Source organism: Grammomys surdaster, unplaced genomic scaffold (genome assembly GCF_004785775.1).
Source record: "Grammomys surdaster isolate TR1022 unplaced genomic scaffold, NIH_TR_1.0 181, whole genome shotgun sequence".
Classification (NCBI taxonomy): Eukaryota; Metazoa; Chordata; class Mammalia; order Rodentia; family Muridae; genus Grammomys; species Grammomys surdaster.
Genome location: NW_021604626.1, coordinates 426,079 through 443,975, shown reverse-complemented (window position 1 = coordinate 443,975; position 17,897 = coordinate 426,079). Strand labels below are relative to the sequence as shown.

Here is a 17,897-nt window from a genome sequence, read left to right as displayed (position 1 = left end):
AGGAAGGAAGGAAGGAAGGAAGGAAGGAAGGAAGGAAGGAAGGAAGGAAACTCACTTTTGAAGGAAAAACATCCCCCTGGGACTTTCCCATCAGAGTGGAGGTGCTGTGTTGAGAAGGTAATTCATGAAAACAATCTGCAGGAAAGTCCATATTGGAAAGTAAAACTTTGCTGATCTGATGTCTGGACGGAGTTTTATTTGTTTCCACTGTGGCACAGACCTGTGTAGTATGTGGCAATCCAAGACTTAGGAAGATCAAGGTCTTGGAGACAGGAATTGGGTAAAGGGGAATTTGGAGGAGGGTCAGGCTCTGGAAAGTCAGATGTAACCTTGGTTTTATTTTTTATAATAGTTAATAGCAGAAAGTCCTAGGGAACTTTACAGTGTTCCTAATTTAGAAGTCTACACATAAATTCATAGCCACAAGGCCACATGAGGTCTGAGTGGGAATTTCTGGTCCATTTTTGTAACCTGGTCTCATGTCTCTACACTGGAATTTTATTTAGAAGCAAGCTTCATAAAGACTCCAAATTAGTCTGAACTATGAACTCTGACTATCCAGTCTCTTAAGATTTATGTTGTATCCGTTTGGTTAAATAAAATATTTATTTGAACTCAAATCATTCTTTTTATTTTCATAAGGACATCCCAAGAGGTAATTCTAGGAATTTGAACCCAAAAAAAGTAATTCATTAGATTTTTAAAAAGTAGTAAAATTGCCAGTTTACTTAAACAATATCTAAAGTAGTTTGCCTTATTATTTTTAAACACAGCTTGTTTTGTTATTTTAAGTACACAGTTGGGTTTTGTTTTGTTTTCTCTCTAGTGAAATGGCTGTCATTTCCCAGAAACTGACCTTGGTAGGATTTTTTAATAGGGCAAAATGTGACCATAATGGTTACACAGCTAGAAGGGTCATGCCTGGCTCAGGACTGTCAACTCAGTGAGTGGCTGGCTGCAGGCAAGAACCTTTGCATCTCAGATGTACAGTTTCTGGTCTGTAAGATATCTTAATGAGTTGTTATGAAGCTCAAATGGAAGAATATTTATAATGTATTTGGCTCATAAAGTGCTCACTAAATGCCCCCATACAATAAGTCAAGGACATTATTCACTAAACAGATAAGCATGATAAGCCCCAGGTAAAGTGTGTGTGTGTGTGTACAGGTTGATGAAAGAGTAGGACATCCGTGTCCTATTTGACTAGAAAATGCAGGAGAGCAAAGCCTGGTCACCATGCTTTCTTTACCTCGTAGGCCTACAGAACCATAGTGTTCAGTGGTTATTTATGAATAAAGAAGTTCCACTTCTCATACCTTCTGACAAATAAGCAACCTTGAACTTGCCTCTCTTTATAAGGAGGCAAGTCTTAACTCAATCTAACCATTTAAAGAAACCAGCAAATTAAAAAAACTTAGGACATAATGCATCACTTACTTGACTTCCAAAATCTCTATAGTTTCAGGTTTGAATCTAAGTTTCACATTCAGGAATTCATTTGAAATAAAGCCATCCTGGAGATCCAAAGAATATGATGGGGTGTTTCATAGAAAGACATACACTCAGGCAAAATACCCTGCTTTACAGGTAATTGAGGAAGGAATGTTTTCCTTGTTTCTCTAAACTGGCTGCATCATTTGGCAGAGGGTGAGGAACTGGGAAGATCACATTGGAGGACTTAATGCAGGGTTGTGAGACCTCAGCCTGTGCTCAGCTCAGTGGTGCTCTCTTCTCCCATAGTCATATGCTCCTGTCAATCAAAGATGAGAGGAACCTTTCCAGATACCACAACACCCTTAGGAAACTCCCTAATCCCTCAGAGGAGGCCAGGTGTTGCCCATAGGGAACTACTTCCATACTAAGTGGTCACTTTCTTACTCTGAAAACTGATTAACTGGGTGTGCTCAGTTTTTCTTTTAAGGTCACAGAGATCTTATGGCAAATTAATATCACTAATAATAGCCACACCAAACCCTTTCCCATAGTATCATCTACTTGTCTTTTTCATCCAGGATTGATTTTAAGGTTTCAAAAAAAAATAGTGTTGCTAAAAAAAAAATACAGAATCCCCAGTTAAGCTTGATATGGCTTAAAAATAATAATTGTTAGTGTATGTATTTCCCATTGCAGTATTTTGGATACACTAAGAATTACTCATTGTTTCTCTAAAATTCCAATCTAGTTGGATACCCTATTTCTTGTTCTGTTGTTTATTTGTTTGTTAAATTTAACAACATGGGCAAAAGTACTAAGTCTGCCTGCCAAGGAAACCCTGCTGTAAACTAGCATCTCATTCAAACCTTGAATTAATTGTTAATATAATTTTTCCCTCATCATTGTTAAAAGCAAATTATGGACTAAGTTGAGGAAATAGCTCAGTCAGTAAAGAATTTGTCTTACAAGCATGGGACCTGAGTTCAAACCCCAGAGCTCACATAAAAAAGCATGCATAGTAGCATATACTTGTAATCCAGAGCTAGGATGGTGGAGACAGGAGGCTCTCTGGGATTTGCTGACCAGCCAGTCTAGCCTAACTGGTGACCGCCCCCCCCCCAGGCCAGTGAGAGGCTCAGTCTCAAAAAACATCATGGAAAGTACAAGATGATGCCCTTTGTCCTTCAGACACATGCCCAAAAAAGCACAGAATGAGTCTTGTGGTTTCCAGTCAAGGGCAAGTCAAGGTTCCCTTTACTGTTTTTCAGAAGAGGCATTCACAGAGAAATGTTGGGGACTGGCTCAACACTGACTTCTGACCGAGGGTGGACTGGCTTTCACCATGTCTGGGGAAAGAAACAGTCCAGAATCTCTGTGTAAGAGAAAGGACATCCATCTGGTGCAGTCTCTTCTCTGCTTGTAGCATTCAAGTTAGCTGTGTATTTCTCAGATGGTAACATCTGGCTCACTTTGCCAGCTGTGCATCACCTTTATAAAGAACCCAGTTGGAAGTCAGGCAGGTGTGACCACTGTAGCCAAGAAATGGGACTTCTGTTTTTAACATAAGAGTTTCATAGTCCTTTAGCAAATGGTTTTGTTTAAATCTTTAAAAATAATTTCCCATTGAGTTTGTTCTTGGTTTCCAAATTCCCACCCAGAGCAAATAGCCAGGCTGAGTTACAGGAAGGCGTCCTGAGAAACGACAGCTGCTTTTGACTGTTGTAATACATTGATTCATTCAGCAAATATTTGTTGAGGATGACAGTGTGCAAAAACAAGCTCAGCAAGTCTCAGAAAACAGAAAAATATGACTCGTTTCATACCCTCAATAAAATTAGGATCCAGCTTGGCAAATGGCTTGGTTGTTAGTATGTTTGCCCAGCACACAGGAATCCCTGAGTTCTGCACCCAACACTTCAGAGACCACATGGCAGTGCACACTTGAAACCCCAATACATAGAAGGTGGAGGAAGAAGGGTCAGGAGTTCAAGGTTATTCTCAAAAGTGAATTGAGGGCCAGCCTGGGACATGAGGTCTTGCCAAAACAACAACAACAACAAAGGTTAAAAAAAGCAGGAAGGAGGGAAGAAAGGAAGGGAGGGATGGGTAGAGGAAAAGAGGGAAAGAGAGAGAACATAAAACTTGAACTAGCAAAAGGCAGTTATCTAAAAGAGTAGATAAGATTACCAATTCAAGAAAAAATACAGATCAAGTATCATAAGTCATACCAGAAAAAGAAAAAATGTGTTTAATTACAGACTGGAAATACTGACTAAGCTGAATAATATTTGAAGATGAGTCAATGTTTTCCAGAAATTAAATGGTGGAAAGAGCTAGATGATAGGCAGGTCTAGAGGAGAGAAAGAATGGGAGAAAGCCCTACCCCCCACCCAGGGAGGAAGTACTTCATTTCTTTAGTATCAGTATATGCAAATGTGCAAGCCAGAAGCTAGAATGTGTGGTGTTCAAAGCCTTGCTTGGAAGCCCTGAGTGTAGAAGAGATAGCATCAGAGTTGTAGAGCTTTTAAGAGAGGTCCTGACCGACCTTTGCTTCAGGTCAACAGGGACTGTACTTTAATCACAAAGGGTGGTTATACTTTTTACATTGCTATTTATCACATTATGCAGAATGGAATTATTTCAAAGAAAATTAAGTTGTCACTCCTATATTCCCCTAATTGAACTGTATGGTTTTGTAAAGAAGATAACTGGTGTCAGTTATTTATTAAGCAGCCAACCAATCAATCAATCAACAATGGATACTCTCCTGTTGCTACAGAAGATGCGAAGAGGTTCATTATGTACTCCATTACTCTTAGGGATCTTATAGTCTATCTGTGATTACAAGACTATAATCCTATTCACAGCACTTCTCTGTCCTAGCTGGGAGACACTTCCTGCCTGGGCCATCACATTCCCAGGAGGAAAATCATCCTAAAAAGGCAGAAGTTTCCATGACTCTTGAACTGCATCTTGACATTTGCACAGGCTGTGCCTCTGAAATCAGGAGAGAGGAAGCTGAACATTATGACCAAAGGCAGTGATAGGAATTCTACCTACAGGATGTAAGGGAGAATTGGTTAACTGGAATATATTAGATCTCTGATATGAATCCAAAATGAGATATGGGTGTTTGAATTCATGGGAGACACACATGTTGGGGGTGCACATGCAGTTGTGTGAAGACCCTGAAACAATCTCAATTATCGTTCCACAAGTGTAGCCCACGTTTGTTTATTTGTTTTGAGACAGTCTCTCACTAGGATTGGGAGCTCACTAATTCATCTAGGCTGGCTGCCAATGAGCTCAAGGAACTGCTTGTTTCTACCTCCCCAGTGTTGGATTACAAATGTCAGCTATCATGCCTGGCTTTTTAAATTGGATTCTGGAGATTCAACTGAGCTAACTCCCCAGCACCCAAAATGTGATTTTTAAACCTAGTTAGAAGCTTTTTCTTGAAATAATAGAGAGTTAGCACAGAGGTAAGTTTTAATGTCAGAATTCAAGTGGTTCTTTTGAAATAACAACAGAGGTGGTCTGAGGCCTCCATACATGTGCAGGCTGGTTTTAATCTCATAACTCAAAAGACAGATGCAGGTGAACCTCTGTATGTTCCAAACCAGCCAGAGGCACTGTCTCAATAAAAGGGGGAGGGAGAGGAAGGAAGGAAGGAAGGAAGGAAGGAAGGAAGGAAGGAAGGAAGGAAGGAAGGAAGGAAGGGAACTGATAATGTAGCTCACTTAGTAGCATGCTTGACTACCATGCGCCAATCCCTGGTGCTTGCAATCTATTAGACTGTATAAATTGAACATACTTGTAATCCCAGCACTCAAATGAGAAAGGTAGGAGAATCAGAAGTTCAAAGTCATTCTTAGCCTCAGCTACTTAGCAAGTTCAAGACTACATTAGACCCTATCTTTAAAACAAACTAAAAACAGAAAACTAGAGGTCTTGGGGACAGTTGATGATAAAGGTAAAATAGACACTCAGCTCCCTACACACCTCTGCCTTTCCCATGCTGAGCCAGGATCTTCCTTTGTCACCTCCTTACCAAATTCATTTTGCTTCAGCAATTTCTTATTTGGGGATATATTTCCTTAAGTATCTCTGACCACATGTTCCATCATGAACCACAAATTCCTTGTAGACAACACATGAAATGGGAGCACCATCTAGGAACAAAAGAGACTGGAACCTTAGCTTGACATTAAACTTGGGAGAACTAAAAAGCATGGGGTAGGGTGGGTAGTGGTGGCAGTGGCACTCTGAATGAAGGTTTTCTTTATGGGAATGTGAGTCTAAGGACAAGATAAGAGTCGGGAAGAGACCTGCAGAAGAGAAGGCTCTCCCAGTCTAAATGTACAGAGACTGGAGATTTCATATAAATGGATACAAGGGTTACACTTTCTTTCTAAGCATGGTGTCTCTGAGAAAATAACCTCAGCTCATCTGTTTCTCCCAACATCTAGATTACCCTTGCTCTGGAATGTTGGGCATGGTGTCTGGACTTATTTCAGACTCCCAGATTACAGCATCCAACCAAGGAGACAGGAACTGGATGCCAGAAAACATCCGCCTGGTGACCAGCCGCACCGGCTGGGCCCTGCCACCCTCACCCCACCCATACATCAACGAATGGCTCCAAGTGGACCTGGGAGATGAGAAGATAGTAAGAGGTGTTATCATTCAAGGTGGGAAGCACCGAGAAAACAAGGTATTCATGAGGAAGTTCAAGATCGCCTACAGTAACAATGGCTCTGACTGGAAAATGCTCATGGATGGCAGCAAGCGCAAGGCTAAGGTAAGGCCCTAGGGTAGGGAGTAGCCATTGTCTGGGGACACTACCTGCCCACTAGCTCCCTAGGAAGTCACTTCTCCAGCCCATGGCAGAAGTTAAATCCTCATGTCCTAGGATTTTTGTGGTGGTTTGGTTTTATGCATGTGGTGTGCCTGTATGCCTGTGGTCTGTGCGCGCGCGCGCGCGCGCGCACACACACACACACACACACACACACACTTGTTCATGCATACACATCTGTTCACACAGACATGAAGCACCACACATGAATGTGGAGGCCAAATGTCACCATTGGATGTGGTGCCAGCCGCCTTTGTTTTCTGAGACAAGGTCTAGGCCAGTAAGTCCCAGTGATCCTTGTATCTCTACCTCCCAAACCTGGGATTGCAAGTGTGCATCACTATACATAACTTTTTGTTTGGGTTCTGGGAATCAAACTCAGGTCCTCATGCTTTGATGGCAAGCATTTTACCAACTAATGTATCTTCCAAGCCCCTTCTCACATCCTAGCAGAAGTCAGACTTCTCAGGGAAGCACAGATTTAGCTATGTTTGCTTGTCAGTAAGCCCCTGAGGTCTACTTGTGTTCATCATTCGAGCATGAGGGTTACAGATTCAAGATGCCAAATCTGGCTTTTACTTGGATGCTGGAGGATCTAGTCTCAGGTTCTCATCACTGTACAGCAAGTACATTCTCTCCAGAGTGTGCATTTGTTTGTTTGTTTGTTTGTTTGTTCATGGTACTGAAGAAAGTGTATGCAAAAAAACCCACTCTCTCACTGAACTACATCTCCCCACACAGTTTACATTTTTGATTGTTGAAATAAATGTGTCTGTAATCCCAGTACTCAGGAGGCAGAAGATGAAGGATCTCTGTGAGCTAAAACAAAAAAAACAAAAAAATCAGCCTGAGTATACAGTGAGTTCTTGGTCAGAGCGGGCTACAGAATGAAACCTTGTCTCGAAACACCAAGAATAAAAAACAAATATATCTTCAATTGTGATACAGCATGCATGGAATTTACCGTCTGAACATTTGCACGCACACATTGAGACAGTGACATGTAAATCCATATCAGAGTCAAACTCTTCTCCAGATCGTTCATCTTGTGAAGCTGAGGCTCTGAGAACATTCAGTAATCACTTGAAGTTCCCCCTCCCATCAGTCCCTGGAACATCACCACTCTACTTCCTGCCCCTGTGGTTCCAACCACTCTGGAGCCTCCTTTAAGCCAGTCTTATAGTTTTTTGTATTTTGTGGCTAATTTATTTCACATAATATAATACTGAAGTATCATGGGTCCCAATTTCCTTCATTCTGAGAACAGAATACTGTTCTGCCATGTGAATAATCACATTAATGTGTACATTCACCGCTGATGGATACTAGTTTTTTTTTTCTATCTTTTTGCTACTGTCAATAATGCTTAGAAATATTCTTATGAATATAGAACCTCTTAAAACTCAAGTCACCTCTTACTAATCTAATGAAAAGAAAAGACGATGTCAGTATTACTATATCCCAGTGTTCACAAAACGTAGTATAAATTTTAAACCCAAAGGATATGCTTTGGTCAGTAGGCTTTACTCAGTGTTGGCTACGTTTATTTGTACTTCCTGAGCACACCACATCAAGTTGGAAAGGGTCCCAGGAATGTGCTTGGGTGGCCTTAAGTGGATATGGGATGAAAATGGGGACCCGCCCCCAGATTTTCACATACTCCAGTGACACTTCTCACACCAACACATTTGCCCTTTGTTCTGGGACTTTTTTTTTTCAACCTAAAGAAAACACTCTGCAGTCCGAGTCCTTTATTTCTCTTTTGTACATTAGGCCATGAATTCGTATGGAATGAGCTCTAACTTCTCAGGCTCTTTCCTGTTAGTCCTCACAAAGTATACTTCTCTGGTGGTGCGGGCTGGTGCTTCAGCTGAACCCAGGCGCCCTTCTCTTTGGCTTCCTTTTTCTTCCAATCGTTCTCCTTCACTTGCTTCAGGAAGCTGTCTCTGCTCTTCGAGTGCTTGATGTCCTCAGTCCGCACATTGATCCTGTTGCACGAATCTTGCCCTTAACTTGCGTGTTTACAATGATGCCCATGGCGTGCTGGGTGGCATTGTAAACTCTTCGTTTTTGCCATGGTAAAACTTATGGGGCATTCCTTGATGTTTACAATATCACCCTTCTTGCAGATTCGCATGTATGTGGCCAAAGGAACAACTCCATGTTTCCTAAAAGGCCTAGAAAACATATACTGAGTGCCTCTCCTCTTTACCTTTGTATTTGTCATTTTGGTGAGTTAACTGAAAGATAAGATGAAGCTACTAACCACTGACTAAACCAATGTTCTGGCTGCAAAAAGCATAAGACTGTCTGTGTCCCTCCCTGAATTAGCTTGTGGTTTCTAAAGCATTTCAGCATTATATGTGGCTACTTTCTTTCTTTTCTGAGACAGGGTCTCATGTAGGCTCCAACTGTGGCTGAGTCCTAACTCATTAGGTAGCTGTTGTAATCCCTGACCTTCTACATCTCCTTCTGGGATCACAGGCATGCTCTATTTTGCTTGATGTATGTAATACTGCAGAATGAAACCCTGGTTCCAGGGCATACTGAGCAAAACCAACCAATTAGTTGACCTATAGCCCCAGCTTATAAGTTCATTTCTTTCTTATGTCCTTTTTATTTTCCTCTGTGATTTTGTGTATGCATGCATGTTTACATGTGTGACTGTACTTGGGTATGCCATGTATAGCATGTGGAAGATAGAGGGTACTTTATACATCATTCCTCAGACACTATCCACCTTGTGTTTTGAGACAGGATCTCTCTCAGGCCTGGAACCCATTGGGTAAGCTAGGATTGCTGTCCAGGAAGCCCAGGGAGTCATCCTACTTCTACCTTCCCAGAAATTGGATTATAGGTGTATGATACCATCCCCAGCATTTTTTTACTTGGGTTCTAAGAATCAAACTCAGTCCTTACTGACTGTACTATCTCCCCAGTCCACTTGTTCTTTTTTTTTTTTTAATATATCCAATCTTTCTGGACTTAGGGAAACACACCAGAAGCTGGAAGTGGAACAGCTATGACATCATCCCAGGGCATGGATAGACAGCAAAGCCATGTTCCTGCTGCTACCGATGCAGGGTGTGTTGTTGTGACATGTTCTTCACACCAGGTTCTGAAGGAACAAACACATCACCATATGTGTCTGATAGGAGGCATCATATGCTTTCTGTCATCTAACCCTCATGGCAATGGAACCTGAAGCTGTCAGCCTACCACAATAAACCAAGTACAGAGCTGCACAAAGTTAATGCGTGTGTTTTCAACTTTAAGTCTTCTGCTAGTGACTGATTGATACATGGGTTTCAGTAATGGAATACTCATCACTACGTATCTGAAACCATGGAGACTTCTAATCCCTTAGACTGAGCCTAATCTACGATTCTTAGCATACCCTTCCACTGAAATAATATCATTATGGATAGAGATGGAAGTTGGTAAAAATCTTCCATTTCAGATAGCCTACATTTTCAAATTATATAAAGATATTTGAAACGTTTTCTACTTAATAGTATGAATGCTGGCTGGCTGCCAAGGATTCGAGCCATCATTGTTCATATAAAAAGTGAAATAAGTCTATTTGTAGGATAAAACAATGCTTTTGTGAGTTAATCCCCTCTGTACCCCTCCCTCAGTCACACCCACAGTCGTGTAACTGGCAAGGTCTATCTTCTACCAGAGATGTTAGGGTCAGAGCCTGGTCCTTGCAGTCTTGGACAACACAAATAACAGTAAAAAGCAGAGGAAGAATATTTATTCAATGTGCCCCCCCTTCAAAGGTGAACAAAAAGGTATCAGTGAACACAAGGCTTAGGTTTAAATACAGGATGAGAGGTATGCATGCCTAAGCAGTGCTGGTCAAGTTTTATCTCTCCGACACCTTGTCTAAGCTCCCATATTTGTTGCAAAGTAGTCTGACAAGTTCTCAGAACCGTATGAAATTTCTCTCTGAGATACAAGCTCCCACTCTGGCAAACACCAGCCTTTAGCTTTTTCTTTCACTCAGAATTTACTAGTGAAATTCTAATTCTTTGGGGTCTATTGTTTTTCAATAGTCCAAAAGTAAAGTGAGTGTACAATTATCTCTCTTTTAATTTCCTTCTTGCCAGGGTAGTTACATGTCAGGGACTAGATTATCTAGACTTCTCCAGAATAGAAGAAACCAAATATCTAAAGCACTAAGTTTTATGGAAACCAGTGCTAATTCCTCAGCATGACTCTGCTCTCTGCATTCCCCCATTCATGCTTCCATTGCTGGTGTTTTTCTAGCTCAGTGATGACAACTTTTATAATGTATTTACATTGTGTTCATTCTTTGTCCAAGCTGAAGTGAAGAAAAGGTCCCAGGATACCAAAGATATCAGTGCTTCCTCCTCTGAACTTCCCAGCCACATCAGTATAGACAGGACTTGTCTGTATAGTAATGGTGTTTTGGTTACAATTAGCATCTCGATGACAACAACTTAATTGGGTCTAACAATACTATATGTCAGATTCCCAATTACTCACAGCACTTGCAGATCTATCAAGAGTCGGGACCTTGATAGCAAATGTATTCTTTTAAAAAGGAAATTAATTAATTAAGCTCTAGTGTTGACATGTTGGATTTCTACTGGATTTTTTTTTTTTGAGGTTTAAAAGGCCAGTTAATTTACTTCAAGAACCCAGAGCCCTTAGTTGTCTGCCTGTCTCTTCCTACATGTTTCTTCCAGTCATGGCATGTTCTGTACAGAATACTCACATCTTCTGCTGTGTTAGAACACTGAGCCCATTGGATGTGTTTCCTCTCTGCTTGGCGTGGCTGGGTTGGCCACTCCATCTTGTTGCCAGTTTGCATCACATTATAGGCACATCAGTGAACATCAACATTTCTTGGAACTTGGTGTTCTTTCCTAGAAATGAAGAGACTAGAAGTTGGGTGCAGTAGACATCTCAGCTACACAGGAAGCCGAGGCAAGAGAACTATTGTCAGTCCTGGGTACCATAAGAAGACCCTTTTCCCTCAAAAGCAAACTAAAATGAAGAGATTGTACTACTTGATTTCTGAGAGCAGGAGCATCTTAGTGGTGTGGCTACTAAGCCACTCTAGCTTTGAATCCTGGCTGTGCTGTGGGCAAGTTTCTTAGCTATTCTGTGACTTTGTTTCCTCATCTATAAAAGATGTATAAGGGCTATAGAGATAGTTCAGGAGGTAAAGTGCTTACCTTGCAAGCATGAGGACGTAAATTTGATCAACCCACATGAAAAAGTCAGTTGTGGTGGTGTCCACTTGTAGTCCTAGCAGTCGAGGAGGCAGATGGATCCCTTGGGGCTTTTCCAAGATACAGGTGCTATTAGGGTGCTGATAAGTGTACACCAATAGACACTGTTCAAAAACAAAACAAAAATGTAGATGATGCCTGAGGGAATAGTACCTAAAGTTGTCCTCTGGCATCCATAAACAAACACACACACACATATACACACTCATACACACATATACACACTCATATACACAGAAACACATGCACATACACACACATACACATATACACACTCATACACACACACACACACACACTGGGTGGGGGTATGCTGGGACTAAGAGGTACCAATACACATTATAGTTCAACCAACCACTGGAATGTCCCTAGTAACCAAGACTGCTGTTGACTGCTGAAGTAAGAAGGCCTTTGATTTGTAAGTGCCTTCAGCTGGTGGTACTCCTTAAGCAAACAGATTTCTACTCTTGGTTTAAACCAAGGTCTTGAAATGTAGCTTTTGGACTCTATTAAACTATTTCTAAATTGAGGCTAACGATTAGGGAGAGAGCACTTCCCTAGTGCGCAGAATGCCTTGTTTCTAACCCCAGCATCACAAAAGGAAGTTAATTCTTCAGGGATTTAATTCATCCTCTTCAAGAGAACCAAGTTTGAGCATAATTGGGAGCCTCTCATTTAAGAGCCTATAACTGGGGTGTTGACTGAAATGTGGTTTCTATTATACCTGCGCTCTCTCTCTCTCCTCTCTCTCTCTCTCTCTCTCTCTCTCTCTCTCTTTCTTTCTTTCTCGTGTGTGTATGTGTTTATACCAAGAGACAGCAAGTTCTATTCCTATGTTATTTTCCTCCAGTTATCTCAAATAAGTGATACAGAGCCACAGATATGGAGAATGCAGATGATTGTATCATTTTAAAATATCCCATTAAATCATCAGCTTCTGTAGCAGCAGGGTATACTTTAAGATTCTTGGGAAATGACACTGGTCAGTCCTTAGACCATCTTTGTTTTTCCCTTTGTCACTTCTAAAGCCATTTGTAAAGGAATAGGTTCAGTTCCTGCTTCTCTGTTCTATTAAGAGTACTGATTCAGGAGGCTTGGAAGGTGGCTGAGTGTGTAAAGTACTCACTGTGCGAGCAAGAGAAGGTCTGCTACATCCCCTCCCCCAAATCCACGTACACAGTCAGCATGACACCTGGGAAGTGGAGACACATGGGTCCCCCAAGCTCACTGGCTGGCCAGCATAGCCAGTCGGTGAGTTCCAGATTCATGGGGTGGGGGTTGAAGAGAGGGGGGACCCAAATCTGGTAAATGTCATTCCCAAATGTGCTCCCTTGGAATTGCTTGCCTAGGGCATAAGGGGCCCAGAAAATACAGGCAAGTTTCTCTCTAAACTTCCTTCATCTGCTAACAAAGAACCTCTGAGTCCTGTTCAGGAATGTTATCAACTACGAAGGGATGAAGGACATGTCACAACAGAGAAGGTTGAGGTCAGACCCCACCTAGACCTAGACATAATGGGCGAAGGTGTTACTTTGTCAGAACCCATAAATCATTTTCTGCTGGCTCAGCTACTTGCAGTCTCCACCCTTTCTCTAGAAATAGAGGTAGGAACTTCTAGAGCTCACTGAGTATTCAGGAAGGTAATTTTCTTGCAAGGCTTTGAGAACATTTTATGTCTTTCCTTTTGTCAACCTTTCTACTCCATTTACTTCATACTCAATTACTGGCCTCTTAGACAGGAAGAATTTCTACTATCTTATAAAAAAGAAGAAACCAAGAGTATCCTCATGTGTGTCTGTCTGTGTGTAAGTACATGTGTGTGTGTAGGTATGTATCTGTGTGTTTGTGTCTGTCTATCTGCTTGTGTGTGTCAATGTGTCTGTGTATGTATGACTATGTATCTATGTGTGTAGGTGTATATGTGTATGTGTAAGTGTGCTTGTGTCTGTCTATATGCATGTGTTGTGTATGTGTGTCTGTTTATCTCCATGTGAGTGTCTGTGTGTGTCTCTATATGTTTGCGAGGGGGTCATGGGCATATATGTTCATGCATGTATCTCTGTCTCTCTGTCTCTCTGTCTCTCTCTGTCTCTGTCTCTCTCTCTCTCTCTCTCTCTCTCTCTCTCTCTCTCTCTCTCTGTGTGTGTGTGTGTGTGTGTGTGTGTGTGTGTGTGTGTGGTTTGTGTACAAGGATGATCATGAGTCTGGAGGCCAGAGGACAATCTCCAGTGTCATTCCTCAGGCACTTTCCACCTTGTATTTTTAGAAAGGTCTCTCATTGACCTGGGGCTAGCTAATTAGACTAGGCTGGCTGGTTGAGTTCCAGGGATCTTCCTGTCTCTGCTTCTCTAGTTGTGTGATCACAAATTCACACCACCAAATGCCCAACTTTCTTTTACATGTATTCTGGGGTTTGAACCCAGGACCTTGAAAGTCAAGGATTTGACCTGACATACTGCCTACCCAGCCCTTATTACTTTTTCTCTGACTAACCAGTGTTTTTGTTTGTTGTTTCACAGTCTTTTGAAGGCAATAACAACTATGATACACCTGAGCTTCGGACGTTTTCGCCTCTCTCCACAAGGTTCATCAGGATCTACCCTGAGAGAGCTACACACAGTGGGCTCGGGCTAAGGATGGAGCTACTGGGCTGTGAAGTGGAAGGTAACTACAGTTCCCAGAGTCCCTTCTTCTTTCTTCCTTTCTATTTATTTTTTCTTGCATTTATGCCTCTGACTGTGCTATGGTAAAACTGCTACCCTTTCCCCTAAATGAACTGCTTTTCATGCCTGGCAGGCAGCAAGGCCTGGCAGCTGTCCATGCCACAAAGCATCCAAATTTCCCTTAGTAGTCTACACTGATTTTCCCCCCTTTGGAGCCTAGGAGATTGGCTCTCTTGAGTAAGTGTGTGTGTGTGTGTGTGTGTGTGTGTGTGTGTGCGCGCGCGCGCACGCGTGCGCGTTTTAGGGAAATGGCTCAGTTGGTTGGTATAATTCTTGCCACACAAATATTGGACCTGAGTTCAATCCTCAAATTCCACATTTTAAAAAGAAAAGAGAAGAATGCTAAGTGTGGTGGTGCACATTTGTAATCCCAGCACAGAAGAGGCAGAGACAGGTAGATCCCTAGTAAGAGACACCATCTCAAAAATCAAAGTGGATAAAGTCTGAGGAACAACAGCCAAGGTTTACCTCTGGCTTTCACATGTATGTGTGCACATGCACACATACACACACTTTTGAGCATTCACATACTAAAATACTGAGATGAAACTTACATAACACAAAATTAATTTCACTTATTTATTTTTAAGATGGAGGTCTTGCCATAGCCCAGACTGGCCACAAATTTGTGATCTTCCTGTCTCAGCTTTCCCACTAGCTGAGATTATAATATGTACTGCCATTTTAAAATAAACAGCTCAGTGTCTTTGAGTCCACCCACAGTTTTCTTGCCTCTCTAGTTCTAAAATGTTTCCATTGCAGGACAGTAAAGCCTTTTGACTAATATAATGCCTCTCCTTATGCCCACTTTCCAAAACCTCTAGCCAACTCCTTTGGCTTTCAGCGGTGTGAGTAAAGCAGTCACCAAGATGGCTCAGAAGGAAAATTGCTTTTGCTATGCAAGACTGGCAACATGAGTTCAATCCCTAGACCCTCTATAGAAGAAAGAATTGACCCATGAAAGTTGACCTCTAATCTCCATATGTGCACATGGTCTCACATACTTATCTCTACCAATATATATACATTACATACATACACATACTCTCTCTCTCTCTCCTCTCTCTAATAAAAATAAAATTATTAAAATAAAAATAAATATGTTTAGAAGTCTGTCCCATCCAAATTTCTGTTTGTGGTGTTGACTAATGTCCTGCTATAGCAGAAGCAGCGTTTGACAAAAGGACATCGAAACATCTTGGACAAATTCCTTAGACTTCTGGGAAGAAACAAAGTTTGACCTGTGATAAAGTATATGATATGATGGGGTATACTGAAGGATATTCCCTCATTTCTAAGATTATCATATGAAGGTCACGTGAAGGACAAATTCAGACCCAAAATCTTACCTGGAACAGAGGTGCTGAGTGATTTGAGCTGGTTATTGTACCATTTGTTGCTTGATGCATTGGAATTCCCATCTGCCTTAGATTTATATATAAATGGGTAACATTACACCAGCTTTTCCACCTCCAGGTCCTTCTCTGGGTTACCTAAGAGAATGGCTGGTGTTGGTGCCCAGATGTTAATCAACTGAGCACATGCTTAAAGTTGTTGCAAAGAAGGATTTTTAATATCACCTTTCTCGGGTTTCAAAATTACGTGTGTGTGTGTTGAGCTATCCAAACATAATTACATTCCTGAGCACGTTAAATGCCGTAGAACTTTGTGTATATGCTATAGGGTTTTAGGCTATCAATCACCATACTGCTGAGTAATTCATGGCTACTTTTCGATGTACATTTAAAATCAGGCCTTGTCTCCCACACTTTCCTTGGTCCTGGCTTTCAAGTCTGTAGTCTTAATCTTCCAACACTATTAGTGCAGACCAACAGTAACCGTATGCCAGGGATCAAGCAAATGACGAAGAAGCAGTTAGCAGTCCTGATCAAGTGTAAAATGCTTTCATTCAGTGTACTGAGAAGTGTAGTCCTCTGGGAAAGGAGGGGTGGTGGCCTGAGGCAGGTGCTTCACCCTGATCTGGAAGAATTGTGATTTAGGAGGTGGAACTGAATGGAAAGTTGAAAACACTGAGCCTTGTGGCAGTTTGCCAGTTTCAATTCTGGAGTGAATAAGATGAGGGACCTACAGCATTGCCCTGAACCAGGTTTAAAAAAAAAATCCCCACTATCTAGGAAAAGCAATTTCACCACTTCATAATGCTCATGGCAAGAGAGTCTTTCTATTCCTTAGACTCATTCCCTGATTTTAGCAAATGAGCATCAGGGTCAAGCTTCTTGCTGGGCATCTGAAGTGCTATCGGAAAAATGATGAGGTCCAACCTAGCCTTGAAGGACTCTCCTATTTTGAGCACAAACTAATTTTTTAACAATGGTTAAATACTCCTAGAGTTTCAGATAGAGAAACTGAGGCATAAAAAAATGAGTTGCTTCTTACTGTTTGTAATGGAACCTAAACACTACCTTCGACCACTTCCAACATGAAGCTTCTTTCTTGTAAGCACCATTCACCATGAGAAGTCAGCAGAGAAAGCAGAGCTTAAAAGTATTAAAAGTAGCAGGTCTTTGCAAGTTTGCAGGTTTTAGCAAGAACTTTGGTAGCTGAGGGACAATAGCTACGTGAATGGTTAAAACATTCTGCTGACACTGTGATGGCAATGGATAGACCCAGGAGTGTGTGCACAGCAGGTAGAAGTGTGTGTGGATATGTGTTCCGATGAGTGTGTGTGTAGTTGTGTGTGTGTGTGTTTGTGTGTGTGTAGTTGTATGTATGTAGTTGTGTGTGTATGTGTGTGTGTGTAAGAGAGAGAGAGAGATTGAGAGAGAGAGAGGTGTAAAAAAGCATTGGCTTTTATGAAAGAGTAATAAGGGCTATCTAGATGTAATAAGTTTCTACCTAAATGACACAGTGTGTAAAAATTTTGCCTTTCAAGAATAAGGCCATGGGTTCAATTTTCAGAACCCATGTAAAAGAAAGTTGGGTATGGTGATGTGTAATTTTGATCCTAGCAGAGACAGGAAGATCCTAAGAACTCACTAACCAATTAGCATCACAAAGTCCAGGAGATAGGCCTAAATAGCACATATCATTTATCCATGATGGTTTCCTGACCATTCTTTGGGTCAGGGATTTGGGACAGTAGAAACTCAGCTCTCTTTGCCTCTACATTTCTCTTAACTCTATTCAGTCCAGCACAGTAACAGTGTGAAGTTCTTCGAAATAAAACAGCTGTGACTGGTAAATTCCTCCTGGCCAGGACTGGAGAGGAGCTCCCACACTCCCACACAATTCTTACATCAAAGAACCTGACCCTTATCTCTTGTCCTGTAATGTGACATACAATCCCAGAACTGTAAAATATTAAACAGATTGCAAAAATGAGTAACAGGTTGAAAAAATAGACTGAACCAAATTTAAAGGACTTCAAAAGCAGTCTCTGATTAATATTAGCTTCTTTTTCAACACAAATTCGAAGATACAGGGGACTTAGTCAGCAGTGGAATGCAATCCCACAAGAGACTAGACAGGTAAACTGACCTCATGACACAGGAGTCAGCCAAGCTTACACACCTGCCTAGGACAGAGGGTCTCAGGTTGAAAGCTATTTAGAGAGAAACAGAACAATCTCTGAACAAAGAATGGTGCACAGTTGAGTGT

At 41.4% G+C, this 17,897-nt stretch overlaps 1 protein-coding gene and 1 long non-coding RNA gene across 6 annotated transcripts in view; one reads left to right on the top strand and one right to left on the bottom strand.

Annotated features, from left to right (window-relative positions):
- Positions 1–166, bottom strand: part of LOC114621461 — a 12,357-nt gene extending 12,191 nt beyond the window's left edge. For both annotated transcript variants that reach the window (XR_003711441.1, XR_003711440.1), the window contains exon 1: positions 56–166. This is a non-coding gene — a long non-coding RNA (uncharacterized LOC114621461). The remainder of the gene's footprint in view (positions 1–55) is intronic.
- Positions 1–17,897, top strand: part of Nrp1 (neuropilin 1) — a 152,415-nt gene that overhangs the window by 108,455 nt on the left and 26,063 nt on the right. For all 4 annotated transcript variants that reach the window (XM_028767710.1, XM_028767707.1, XM_028767709.1 and 1 more), the window contains exons 10-11: positions 5,904–6,235; positions 14,076–14,220. In XM_028767710.1, coding sequence (XP_028623543.1) covers positions 5,904–6,235; positions 14,076–14,220 — 477 coding nt within the window. The remainder of the gene's footprint in view (positions 1–5,903; positions 6,236–14,075; positions 14,221–17,897) is intronic.